We start from the raw sequence: 13,677 nt of genomic DNA on the forward strand, positions 1-13,677 counted from the left end.
AATGCAAGTGAATGGTGACCCAAATTTTGAAGGTCCAAAAAAGAGATAAAGTCAACGTAAAAGTAATCCATATGACTCCAGTGTTTTAATCCATGTCTTCTGAACTGATCCGATCAGTTTTGGGTAAAAACAGACCAAAATATAACTCCTTTTTCACTGTACATCTTGCCATTGCAGTCTCAAGGCATAATCAAGATTTCAGGCTTGATTACACTTCCTAGTGATGGCGCAAGGAAGTGCAATCAAGCTTGAAATCATGATTACCAAGGAGACTGCTGATGTCAAGAAAAAGGAGTTACATTTTTGTCTATTCTGACCCAAAACCAATCGGATCGCTTCTGAAGACATGGATTAAAACACTGAAGTCATATGGATTACTTATATGCTCCCTTTATGTGATTTTTGGAGCTTTAAAGGTCTGATCACCATTCACTTGCATTGTAAAGACCTACAGAGCTGATATATTCATCTGAAAATCTTCATTTGTGTTCAGCAGAAGAAAGAAAGTCATACACATCTGAGATGGCATGAGGGTGAATAAATGATGAAAGAATGTTTATTTTTGGGTGAACTGTCCCTTTAATGAAACTCAATATCAATTCAAAACATGCATCTTTGCATTTATGCAAAGAAAAAATAAATGATCAATTGTTTCCTTGTCATTTACCAGAAATCACAAGAGTAATCAATGTTCAATTTTAAATGCTCCACTAGCCTACATATTTTACAGGATATATTCAGTGCATTATTTTTGTATGAAACTTTTTATTTGTATTTTGTTATTGACATAGAAAATATCTAAACATTAAAGACCTAGAACGAAAAATGAGCTAGAGGATATATGATGTTATTTATCATATTTCTAATATAATTATTTGAGACTTTTCCCTTTTGCGTTTGCTTTTTTATTGAAAAATGTATAACCAAACAAGGCAACTGTAGAAGTCAAACCTCTGACAAGGCATACACTAATCCTAGCAAGTTACACAACGTAAATACTGTATAGCAAATGACACATAAACATACCTATCCAAAATTAAATCAACAAATAAAGAAATGAAAACAACATGACATAAATAAATAAATAAATAAAACAAGTTACAATGGGGTAATAACATATTGTAATGCACCTAAATAATTTAACATTTACACAAGTGTAATGGCTTTCTTCCTTGAGACTGTACATAGGGACATTCTAAACGTTCCAAGTTAATTTTTGAAATGTGGAAGTGACGGGATGGCCCTCTTGCGTTTGCGCCTGCAACTGGAACCTCTTAGTAACGTAATATACTGTCGACCGTTTATCTTATGACGTTATTTCTGCGCGCGAAACAATGACAACAACAACAACGATGGCAAAAGGCTGTATTGCTACATAAGTGGCACCTTTCCTCATTGTATCCTTGCAGCGGTTTATTTTGGTTTTAGTTATTTTATGGTTTGCGCGATTGAAACAAAGCATTAAATGAGGTAATTTAGCCTACATTTGATTGAACATTTCCATTTGTATTGTACTTGTATGCATGTAAAACAACGATGGAGGACGCCAAGATCGGAGCTGCACTTTTGTTACTCTGTGGTTACTTAGTTGGTTTTATGATGTTAACATTGGAGTTTGATAGACGGCGTGAAATCCTGAGACAATCGACCCAAAGAGCAAGGGAGAGGAGAGCGAAGAGGCGAAAACTGCTGCGAAAGTTTGGAATATTTTATATCACGATGGCCCAAAGAGAAATGCATTGCTTCAGGAGAAGGAGAAAGGTATGTTACGAGTATTTTATGGATTACAATAGGCACATTAACAAAATGGTAAATGTGCTATTTGTGTTTCAGATATTGTTGCGTCTGTGTGCACTACGTTCCTCACCATCTGTTTGGGTTTACAAAAGAGAAGATGACTGGTGGAAAACCGTCGTTCCCAGTTTTACTGACCACCAGTGGATAGAGAATTTCCGGATGTCTAAAGAAACGTTTCAGTACATCTGTCGTCGTGTGCAGCCTGCGATGGAGAAGATGGATACGAGGTATCGTCTGTCTGTGCCACTCCAAAAAAGAGTTGCTGTTGCCTTGTGGAAGCTAGCCACAAACGCCGAGTACAGGACTGTTGCCCATCTTTTCGGAGTTGGCATTGCAACTGCCTGTGACTGCGTGAGAGACTTCTGCTCCTCTGTGTTAGAGATTCTAATGCCCGAAGTTATTCAGGTACCTACTGCAGAGAAGCTGAACGAAATGACTCTGTACTTCGAGCAAAGGTGGGGGCTACCACAATGTGTTGGCTCCATTGGTAGCTCACATATCCCCATTTTGGCCCCACTGGAGTTTCACACCGAATATATCAATCGTAAGGGATGGTGCTCCATTTTATTGCAGACAGTAGTTGATGGGAATGGGCTCTTTTGGAATGTCTTTGCAGGACTACCTGGCAGCTTGCCCAGTGCCAGAGTACTGCGTTTGTCCCCATTGTGGAAACTGGCCGAAAGGGGCATGCTGTTTCCACAACAACAAAGGTGCATTGGTGGGCAAGGCGTAGACCACTACATCCTTGGAGATGCAGACTATCCACTAAGAAGTTGGCTCATGACGCCTTTTACTGACGACGGCCGTCTGACTGAAGGACAACACGTGTACAACTACACGACCAGCAAGGCAAGGGTGGTTGTTGAAAATGCCTTTGACCGACTGAAGGGAAGATGGAGATGTTTGCTGGAACGCAATGACTGCAGCCTTGAGAGAGTGAAGTCCATGGTGCTCACCAGCTGTGTGCTCCATAACCTCTGTGAGAGCAATGGTGAGGAGTACAGGGAGGAATGGGATAAATCAGTCCCATTTGCCCAGCCGGATGAGCCGCTTGCACCTGGTGCAGAGACTGAAGGAATGGGAGTACGTGCAGCCTTAGTGCATTATCTGACCACTGTTGACAACTAAATTAACACAACACACAAATCTTTGTTATTGTTCATTTCTTAATAAATATTTGATTTTAGTTTGTCTCATATTTCTTTCATACAGAGCCCCTCAGAGGACAAGAATAACGTTCTGTTTTGGGTTTCCTTGCAAAAAAAATAACCATGGTTTTACTATAGTATTATTGCAATAAACATGACTGTAGTAACTATGGTTTGTTTTGTGGTTACTAAGGTTTTACTACAAATGCCTTGTTTAAACTATGTTTACTGTAGTAAAACCAGTTCATTTTCATAAATATTTGAAAACCTTAGTTACCACAAAATGTACCATTGTTTTACTACACTAACCAATTTTAACCATTAAATGTACCATTGTTTTACTACAGTAACCATAATATTTACCATTATTTTACTACAGTAAGCATGTTTTAACCACAAAATGTACCAATATTTTACAACAGTAAGCATATTTTAACCATGATATTTAACATTATTTTACTACACTAAATTAATTTGAACCATATTTGTGGCAAAACTGTAGTAATTAAACAGTAAACCCAAAACTATGGTTTTAATAAATCCTAATCATTCTGCAAAAAAAAAAAAAGTGGTTAGTTTTTAGTAACACCACTGTTAATTTGCAGTAAAACATTATTATTATTATTTGGCAGGATGAGGATTTTACTACAATAGTTTTGGTTTTTATGTATTATTAGGTTGTACTATGTACAGGTGCATCTCAATAAATTAGAATGTCGTGGAAAAGTTCATTTATTTCAGTAATTCAACTCAAATTGTGAAACTTGTGTATTAAATAAATTCAATGCACACAGACTGAAGTAGTTTAAGTCTTTGGTTCTTTTAATTGTGATGATTTTGGCTCACATTTAACAAAAACCCACCAATTCACTATCTCAAAAAATTAGAATACATCATAAGACCAATAAAAAAAACATTTTTTGTGAATTGTTGGCCTTCTGGAAAGTATGTTCATTTACTGTATATGTACTCAATACTTGGTAGGGGCTCCTTTTGCTTTAATTACTGCCTCAATTCGGCATGGCATGGAGGTGATCAGTTTGTGGCACTGCTGAGGTGGTATGGAAGCCCAGGTTTCTTTGACAGTGGCCTTCAGCTCATCTGCATTTTTTGGTCTCTTGTTTCTCATTTTCCTCTTGACAATACCCCATAGATTCTCTATGGGGTTCAGGTCTGGTGAGTTTGCTGGCCAGTCAAGCACACCAACACCATGGTCATTTAACCAACTTTTGGTGCTTTTGGCAGTGTGGGCAGGTGCCAAATCCTGCTGGAAAATGAAATCAGCATCTTTAAAAAGCTGGTCAGCAGAAGGAAGCATGAAGTGCTCCAAAATGTCTTGGTAAACGGGTGCAGTGACTTTGGTTTTCAAAAAACACATTGGACCAACACCAGCAGATGACATTGCACCCCAAATCATCACAGACTGTGGAAACTTAACACTGGACTTCAAGCAACTTGGGCTATGAGCTTCTCCACCCTTCCTCCAGACTCTAGGACCTTGGTTTCCAAATGAAATACAAAACTTGCTCTCATCTGAAAAGAGGACTTTGGACCACTGGGCAACAGTCCAGTTCTTCTTCTCCTTAGCCCAGGTAAGACGCCTCTGACGTTGACTGTGGTTCAGGAGTGGCTCAACAAGAGGAATACGACAACTGTAGCCAAATTCCTTGACATGTCTGTGTGTGGTGGCTCTTGATGCCTTGACCCCAGCCTCAGTCCATTCCTTGTGAAGTTCACCCAAATTCTTGAATCGATTTTGCTTGACAATCCTCATAAGGCTGTGGTTCTCTCGGTTGGTTGTGCATCTTTTTCTTCCACACTTTTTCCTTCCACTCAACTTTCTGTTTACATGCTTGGATACAGCACTCTGTGAACAGCCAGCTTCTTTGGCAATGAATGTTTGTGGCTTACCCTCCTTGTGAAGGGTGTCAATGATTGTCTTCTGGACAACTGTCAGACCAGCAGTCTTCCCCATGATTGTGTAGCCTAGTGAACCAAACTGAGAGACCATTTTGAAGGCTCAGGAAACCTTTGCAGGTGTTTTGAGCTGATTAGCTGATTGGCATGTCACCATATTCTAATTTTTTGAGATAGTGAATTGGTGGGTTTTTGTTAAATGTGAGCCAAAATCATCACAATTAAAATAACCAAAGACTTGAACTACTTCAGTCTGTGTGCATTGAATTTATTTAATACACGAGTTTCACAATTTGAGTTGAATTACTGAAATAAATGAACTTTTCCACGACATTCTAATTTATTGAGATGCACCTGTATATCAAAGCTAAAATAGGGTTAGTGTAGTAAAACCATGGTACATTTTGGGGTTATGGTTGTACTACAAATATCATAGTTGAACTATTGCTGCTGTAGTAAAACAATGGTAAATGTTGTGGTTACTATATAAAACTTACTGCTTCATACATTCTTGATTTCGCTATTTTTAAGATGTATGCTTGTCAATTGAAAGACAAATTTCCATCAAACTGATTTAAGTAAACTTGTGATGTAATTTAAATGAAGAGATTGCACTTTAAAAACTATAGAATAAAGAATAAAATTGATAAATTTTTAACAATACAGTTTGGTAATTTGCAAAGCAACTACTTTTGCTTTGGAATTGAACAAATTTTTAAACATTTGTTTAAACCCTAATATCATTTTTGAGTGTAATAGGAGTACATGCAGAAATAACACGTTTTTAATTTAAAGTATAAAATCTTTATTCAAACATGTTGGTTAACCAATAGAAAAACAGAAACAATCAATTAGAACATATAACAGAAATTTCAGATTGTGCAGAATATATGTTAAAAATGCTAAATGAACAGAAACTTGTTAGCTACTATTTAATAGCAGGTTTAGTCCAGTGTTGGGTGGGCAGGGGGCTGTCCACCCTCCACAAGCTTTGCAAAAAGGGCCAGAAAGCTCTGCTGAAATGCGGCCTGCTGGCGCCTTGCCTCTGCGGCTTCTTCCCGATGCTCTGCCAGCTCCCTTGCCCGTGCTGCAGCCTCTCTTGACTCATGCTCCTCCATCATTTGTAAAAAACGTTCCATAGCAGCACTGGCTTCTCTCTGCCTTGCCTCCTCCATCTCTCTCATTTCCTTAAGTGCCATAACAAGTGCATCTCTTTTCCTCTTTCCTGGTAAAGACAAAGAAATACATGCTTATCACAACACTCAACATGAACTCGTGTCAATACAATACACACCAATGCATGGGTGTGGGTTTATAATTACCTGGTCTCACATGCGAGCCAGCAGGAGTAGAGATTGGATGGTGGGGGGTGCTGGAGGCCGAAGGGGCATCGCTGGCAAAAGTACAGTCTGTGAGCACAGTAGAATCAACAGATGGTTCTAAAAAAAAAAGATAAACATGGATAACTTTATTTTTATTTAGTTTTTAGCTTTGTAAGGAGAGTTGTGTTTGTAAACGATATCCTACAAGTAAGCTTATGTGCTTACAAGCAGAGTAATGTACAAAAAGACCAGAGTAATGTACCTATTGTACCAATATACTAGTACTTATCCATAATATAGAGCTAGATTTGATATATTTCTTTTTTTTTTTTTTTCAATTTGGATAATGCATAGTGATTCGCCTCAGTCCGGGTGGCGGAGGATGAATCCATGGCTTGTTGAGCGTGTTGCCATGGAGACATGGCGCGTGTGGAGGCTTCACGCCATCCACTGTGGCAACTGCACCCAACTCACCACATGCCCCACTGAGAATGAACCACATTATAATGACCACAAGAAGTATGCCCCATGTGACTCTACCCTCCCTAGCAACTGGGCCAGTTTGGTGGAGACCTGGCTGGAGTCACTCAGCATGCCCTGGGATTCGAACTAGCAAGCTAGTGAACTCCAGGGGTGGTAGCTAGCGTATTTTACCACTGAGCTACCCAGGCCCCCTTATATTTCTTGTTTTTAACTATATGTGGAGGTGACTTGCCTTCTACAGAGGTGTCGCTGGCTATAGGCTCCAAATGGACAGCTGTCGAATCCTTTCTTTCTACAGTTCCATTGTATGGTGGTCTGTGACCAAGGATTGCGTCCATGGCCTCAAACCATTTTCCAGTCCGGCGATCAGACCCACTTTGGTTGTTGTGGTCTTTTATTTTTTTGTAGTCTTGCTTCAGTTTTTTAAGTTTTTCCCGACACTGCTTTACAGTGTGGTGGATCCCAGCCACACACAGCTGTGCCGAGATATTTGCGTACACTTTGCTCTTACGTGTCGATGACTCAAAACCTCTCTGTATTTCCTCTGATGAGTAAATGCTAAGCAATGCTTGTACCTCAAAATCAGTCCACTTGTCAGAATACTTCCCCATTTTTACATGTAAAAAATTAGCACACTCGCTTGAGTGGCAGTTACAAGGTGTTTTTTCACTTAAGGCGGCTGCGGATTCTTCTTCTTTCTCATCACTGTCTGTGAGCACATAATCAATAGACGGTCCTGAAAAATAGATAAACATACAGTAGATAACATTAGTCTTTGTGAGAAAAGATGTGTCTGTAAACTGTCTTTATGGCTCTCAGTAGCTTGTAGTTGCAAAATTCCAGGAAATTTCAAAGTTGGAAACTCTCAATGGGAATTAATGGGAATATATGGGAATTAATGGGAATAAACTGGAAATTTGCAAAATTACAAGTTAGCCTATAACAGGGAACTTAAATGTAGTTGAAAAAAAAAACATCTTGCAGCATAATCTTGGTTAAAACAACCAGATTTAATGCAAATTCAGTTGAATTTCTACCCTGCGCATTCCTCAATCACATGCACACAGCACACTACTTACTGCATGTGAGCCAAAGGACTACATCCAGTCAAGTAAGTTTTGATGATATTGGTATTTGATCTATGGTATTAAAGTTTAACTAACAAATACTAAATCAAAATGTGTTTATACAGTAGCTAGCTAGCCAGTAAATCAGATATGCTAAATGTAAGCTATCTAACACCATTTCATTGACAATTTAAGAGGCTAGCTATCATGGTGCTAGCTCAACTGCGATGCTGTTTCTTCTGCTAGCCAGTTTTCTGTTATCATACAAGAACATAGGTTATAGTTTGATTTAGCATGCTGATTGAGGAGTGTTCATCTATTCATCTAGCCTATTTCTATTCATTTGTCCAGCATCAATTGTAAAAATATTTTTACCATTCCAGAATATTCCAATTGTTTAGCTAACTATTTATATATCTGTGCATGGTATTGCATTATTGTTTTTTCAATGCTACGTGCGCCATCTGATGTGTGGATACATTTCACCTCAGCCAATGTAGAAGGAAAGGCTGTGTACATTTGCAAATACTGTGCAAAGACCTATGTTAAGAATGCCACAAAGATGCAGCAGCATATAGCCAGGTGCCCAAAGTTTTTTCCAATAGTTCCAAAATTCCCCAGCTTAACTTCCCATGGAAAGTTTCCAGAATTTTACTGGCCCTTTACAACCCTAGTAGCTAACCAAAAGTATGTTTAGCTTTTGACGCGAGCGCTTAGTGTCTGCGTACATTGGAACACTAGCCTTTGAAATTATACTTCATTTGACTGTGTGCGCATACACAGGCGGATGGCACATTCACTACAACTGCTATGAGATACTGGACTATTTATCTTAAGCAGTTTAGACCCATACATATGTCTTTATATTCCTTCAGACATGAGTTATACAAATGCAGGTATCTCCTGACCTTCTCACAAACACTCTAGCCATGTACATCCACTGTTGTTGTTTCTACATTCGTCTCCTGATGCTTAGCAGTGAAAACATCTTCTTACGCAGTACTACCCCAACACTACACATTTTGGATATCTCCCTAATCAAACGCACCTGATTCAACTCATCAGCCTGATCCACTCATTAGTGGAGACTCCAAGACCTGAATTGGGTGTGTCAGAAAAGGGAGATATACTAAATGTGCAGTGTTGGGGGAGAGGGCTCCAGGAACAGGGTTGAGAACCACTGTTCAATAGCTTTTTCATGTCAGCAACGAATCAAATGTGAGTGTTGCCACCTTAGCTACATTTGATATGTTTATTAGTTGTAACTAATTATAGAGGTCACTTGCCTTCAGCAGACGTGTCGGTGTCGCTGGCCACGGGCTCCAAATGGTCGGCTGCTGGATACTTTCTTCCCACCTTTCCAGTGTATGCTGGTTTGTGACCAAGGATTGCGTCCATGGTCTCAAACCATTTTCCAGTCCGGCGATCCGAGCAACTTTGGTTGTTGTGGTCTTTTATTTTTTTGTAGTCTTGCTTCAGTTTTTTCAGTTTTTCCCGACACTGTTTAGCATTGTGGTGGATCCCGACCTCACACAGTTGTGCGGAGATATTTGCGTACACTTTGCTGTTACGCTTCGACGACTCAAAACCTCTCTGGATTTCCTCCGTCGAATAAATGCCAAGTAAGGTTTGTACCTCAGTGTCAGTCCACTTGTCAGAATACTTCTCCATTTGTATCTGTGTAGAATTAGCATGATCGTCGGAGTACCAGCTACAAGACATTTGTTTTCTCATGGTGGCTGGTGACTCTTCTTCTTCATTACTGTCTGTGAGCACATAATCAATAGATGGTTCTAAAAAAAACAGATAAACAAAGATAAAATTAGTCTTAAACTTTGTGAGAAGTGAGAAGTTTGTAAACTGTCTTTCTAGCTCTTAGTAACTTGTTGTTTCCTTGCTAAGTGGCTGTTAGCCTGCCTGTTACACACTAAGCATCCTTTAAATTGACCAAGAATTACAGTGAAGACATTTTTAATGTTACAAATGACTTTCTGAATAGAATTTTGAATTTGAAGGAGAATTTCAAAACAATATGTCCTTTTACTTCTGATCAAAACATAATTACAGATTTTGATAGTTCCTTATTTCTTACAAGTTGAAATTCCAGTTGCACATATCAGACATGTGGCCTACTACGTACTAGTAAAAACGATATTTGTTTATATCAATAATTATATTGTTACTAGTGCAAATGTTTATTCCTGATATCAACAACTGAATTAGTAAAAATGCAATTTTTGATATCCGTAATATGATATTTACTAGTGGCTATTATAATTTAGGATATCTATAATTTTATTGTAACTAATACTCTTCAATTTATTGATGTCTAAAATCCATTTCCAGATATCTGAAAAACCAAATCTAACATGTTAAAATACATTTACAGATATCAAAATTAAGGATAGAATAACGATCTGTGGTTCGCTATGAACGTGCTACACGGATGGCTTTCTCATTTATATCAGCATCTCCCACTGAATGCGTTAACATGCACTCCTCCCACGACTGTCGATGGGGTAGAATAGAGCGCAACAGTGCCCGCCCACTTATTCAGCCGTCTGGTTTCCGGAACTTTTCCCCCATTCATTTTCCCATAGACTTTTCATAATATCCTTCATTAAAGAGTTGTTAAGCATGAACCAAACCAACCAGCTCCGAGGTAAATCACAACATCACAGACTTTGTTTTGAGGCAAGAAATTATTTGAAAATTGTACAAAAAGTCAAAGGTACAAACTGTGTGCTTAACGTCATTCATGAGGGCAGGGACTACGATCCCATGAAGCATTGCGAATTACGTCATTGAATAAAAAACTATGGGGATATATAAAACTATTGATTTTACATCATTCACAGTGCATCATGGGAGTGGGTGGTTGGCCGTGATTCTCTGATTGATGGATCTTTCTCTGCTGTACCATTGGTAATGTAGTTGCTTACCATGAATTCTGCTATCAAACAAAATTTTAAAACAATGAATTTGAAATAACGCAGACGGATGGCTTTAACGGAAACATAAACCATCGATAAACGACCTCGTAGCTCACAGTAGATCTGTCTTTAAATGTTCATCAGTTATTGTTGAAAATCAATTAGCCTATGAAAAATTAAATGGGATATTTACTCCTGGAACCAGACTGTTGCGCTCTATCGGGCGGTGGCAGATGCCGTGAATGGGGTCCTGGACTACAGCCCAGGTAGGCCTGTGCATTAACGCAGCCCTATATCAAGGATGTGTATATCTGCGAGTAATGCATTTACCGATATCAAGAATTTGCATTGTGGGGCCTGGGTAGGTCAGCGATTAAAGACACTGACTACCACCCCCGGAGTCGCGAGAATCCAGGGCGTGTTGAGTGACTCCAGCCAGGTCTCCTAAGCAACCAAATTGGCCCGGTTGCTAGGGAGGGTAGAGTCGCATGGGTTAACCTCCTCGTGGTCGCTATAATGTGGTTCGCTCTTGGTGGGGCACGTGTTGAGTTGTGTGTGTGGATGCCGAGGAGAATAGCGTGAGCCTCCACATGCGCTATGTCTCCATGGTAACACGCTCAACAAGCCACGTGATAAAATGCGTGGATTGACGGTCTCAGACGTGGAGGCAACTGAGATTCTTCCTCCGCCACCCAGATTGAGGCGAGTCACTACGCCACCCCGAGGACTTAGGCATTGGGAATTGGGCATTCCAAATTGGGGAGAAAAAGGGGAGAAAAAAAAAAAAAAGAATTTGCATTGTAACTACTGAAAATTAATTTTAAATATCTGTCATTAATTTCCTGCACATGATTAAAAGTCAATTCGGCTTGCCATAATTTAATGCAACCTTGGTGAACAGAAGCATCAATTACTTTATAAAACAAAAATGTCTTAATGATTCCAATCATTTGAACGGTGTTTCTCTGGCATACTTGATTCTGTTTGGTAAATCTAGCAGTCTGATATTTCTGTATGAAAACCGCATATCCTTGAATTAAGTGATATCAGACCGGACATCCAGGTATTGCAAGCCATCTTTACTACTACTCGTATCACTTTGTGATCTCTACAAGTAAGGTAGTAATTTCACGTCAAATTAATATTTTATATCTATTTATTTATTTATTTATTTGAACAGTAGACTTATATTAAGCGGGATAATGGTAGCTGTGTTTTGGAACATGGTCGCAGGTTTAAGCTGGTCCAAGCTGGGAGACCACCAGCTCAAGACCATCTTATGAGCAGCTTAAACCAGCTACTATGTTCCAAAACACAGCTACCAGCTTAAGCTGGTTTTTCCACTAGGAAATATATCTATACATCACTTGCCTTCAGCAGACGTGTCTGTGTCGCTGGCCATGAGCTCTGTTGATGCCTTTCTTCCCACATTTCCAGTGTATGCTGGTTTGTGACCAAGGATTGCGTCCATGGCCTCGAACCATTTTCCAGTCCGGCGATCAGACCCACTTTGGTTGTTGTGGTCTTTGATTTTTTTATAGTCTTGCTTCAGTTTTTTAAGTTTTTCCCGACACTGTTTAGCATTGTGGTGGATCCCGACCTCACACAGCTGTGCCGAGATATTTGCGTACACTTTGCTGTTACGCTTCGACGACTCAAAACCTCTCTGGATTTCCTCCGATGAGTAAATGCTAAATAACGCCTGTACCTCGCTGTCGGTCCACTTATCCGAATGCTTCTCCATGTTTTCCGCGCTCGTCAAAGAAGAAGCTACATGAAGTTTGTTTACTCATCTTCTTCTTTGAGTTGTTGGTGGAAATCGCGTTTTAGCCACTTACCGCCACCTGCTGTTCACTGTGAAAACAACATGGGTGATACTGTGCGTGTTTAGCTCCCATGTCCAGAACACACCACGTGAGTGCCATCGTTACTATCTACTTAAGTGTGTGCCATTATATATTATATGATCTTACAACATTATACGTGCCATAAAATAACTGTGTCGAACCCAGTTTTCAGACCCCTTAGAAATTCTAAGTTAGTTTTTTTTTTTTTTTTTTTTTTTAAATATATTTTTTATTTTATTACGAGCGTACTGTGTTTTGGGTCATATTTCATTAGGATTAGTATTTAATGTTTCGCATTGGTTTCTATTACAGATATGTATTGGTCCCTAATAGACCTTATTCACAGCAGCACCATTTTTTTTTTTTTCATGGGAATGACAAAAAGGCTGCGAGTGATAGACGTACAGTCTCTTCAGTGGGTTGTACAGTTGTTTAAAGTGTTTTTGGATCGTTCTGCTGATGAAACATTAAAAATATCTTTCCAGGAAATTTTAGTGGACAAAAAACCTCCAGACAACATGAGTTGTGGAAAATTAGCAGTATCTGAGCTTTTTGTTAGCTTAAAGGTGCACCCAGAAATTCTAATCCAATACACTTTTTGTCAAATTCGGCAAATATCTCCTCACAGTCTGCTAGCTGTCCATTCTGTGGGTGGGCTGAAAAAAAAATCTAGTATTTGTACACAGCCCTGGCTCTGTAAATGGGACAAAAACAAAGTGGATCAGACCGATCCACACAACACTACTCCAGCCATTCAGCAACAGGGGGTGGTTCTTGCGTGTGCACAGGATGGGGGGTGGTGGCAGAGTGAGAGGAGAAGAGCGATAGCAAATCTGGCTGATGTGAACTTTCTAAACTCCAAGGAGGACAAATGGCTGATAAACAGATCAAGAGAAAAAGGTCAGACGAATATAAACTAAAAAAGATGGATTATGATAAGTCGAGGTCTAGGAGCCGCGTCAACATTGGCGAGGCTTTTCAGCGGTGGAGAGACCTCAGAGAGGTAAAAGGCTTGAAGACGGATGCAGAAGTTGCTCTTTTTCTTCTCGAAAGGTGGGTAACATACATTTTGCTATGTTTCACAGAACACACATATGCTGTTGTTGTGATGTTAGATTTAGTAGCAGGAGAGTTGTGAGTGTCTGGAGCTGGTGTGCGTAAAA

The 13,677-nt window shown here is 39.4% G+C and overlaps 2 protein-coding genes across 3 annotated transcripts; one reads left to right on the forward strand and one right to left on the reverse strand.

The window, feature by feature from the left end:
• Window positions 1–1,302: 1,302 nt before the first annotated feature.
• Window positions 1,303–3,740, forward strand: LOC127442481 (uncharacterized). Its single transcript, XM_051700548.1, has 2 exons — window positions 1,303–1,761; window positions 1,834–3,740. The coding sequence occupies exons 1-2, from the start codon at window positions 1,537–1,539 to the stop codon at window positions 2,923–2,925; spliced, it is 1,317 nt and encodes a 438-aa protein (XP_051556508.1). The 5' UTR covers window positions 1,303–1,536; the 3' UTR covers window positions 2,926–3,740.
• A 1,916-nt stretch (window positions 3,741–5,656) lies between these two features.
• On the reverse strand, window positions 5,657–12,473 carry LOC127442473 (zinc finger protein with KRAB and SCAN domains 2-like). 2 transcript variants are annotated; one of them, XM_051700534.1, is made up of 5 exons: window positions 12,039–12,473; window positions 9,021–9,527; window positions 6,900–7,403; window positions 6,185–6,301; window positions 5,657–6,087 (listed from the first exon to the last, which is right to left on the reverse strand). In XM_051700534.1, the coding sequence occupies exons 1-5, from the start codon at window positions 12,409–12,411 to the stop codon at window positions 5,807–5,809; spliced, it is 1,782 nt and encodes a 593-aa protein (XP_051556494.1). In that variant the 5' UTR covers window positions 12,412–12,473; the 3' UTR covers window positions 5,657–5,806. The 2 variants fall into 2 exon arrangements, with proteins under 2 accessions (XP_051556494.1, XP_051556495.1); XM_051700535.1 differs by lacking the exon at window positions 12,039–12,473 and adding an exon at window positions 10,998–12,030.
• Window positions 12,474–13,677: the final 1,204 nt, after the last annotated feature.

The sequence above is a fragment of the Myxocyprinus asiaticus genome, chromosome 6, assembly GCF_019703515.2.
Source record: "Myxocyprinus asiaticus isolate MX2 ecotype Aquarium Trade chromosome 6, UBuf_Myxa_2, whole genome shotgun sequence".
Lineage (NCBI taxonomy): Eukaryota > Metazoa > Chordata > Actinopteri > Cypriniformes > Catostomidae > Myxocyprinus > Myxocyprinus asiaticus.

Excerpts from the sequence above, each read along its gene's own strand:
- LOC127442481 (XM_051700548.1), top strand. The coding sequence starts at position 1,537 with ATGGAGGACGCCAAGATCGGAGCTGCACTTTTGTTACTCTGTGGTTAC. Across the intron at positions 1,762-1,833 it reads GCTTCAGGAGAAGGAGAAAG|ATATTGTTGCGTCTGTGTGC; the intron begins GTATGTTACGAG and ends TTTGTGTTTCAG.
- LOC127442473 (XM_051700534.1), bottom strand. The coding sequence starts at position 12,411 with ATGGAGAAGCATTCGGATAAGTGGACCGACAGCGAGGTACAGGCGTTA. Across the intron at positions 6,302-6,899 it reads CAGCGACACCTCTGTAGAAG|AACCATCTGTTGATTCTACT; the intron begins GCAAGTCACCTC and ends TTTTTTTTTTAG. Across the intron at positions 6,088-6,184 it reads TGGCTCGCATGTGAGACCAG|GAAAGAGGAAAAGAGATGCA; the intron begins GTAATTATAAAC and ends TGTCTTTACCAG.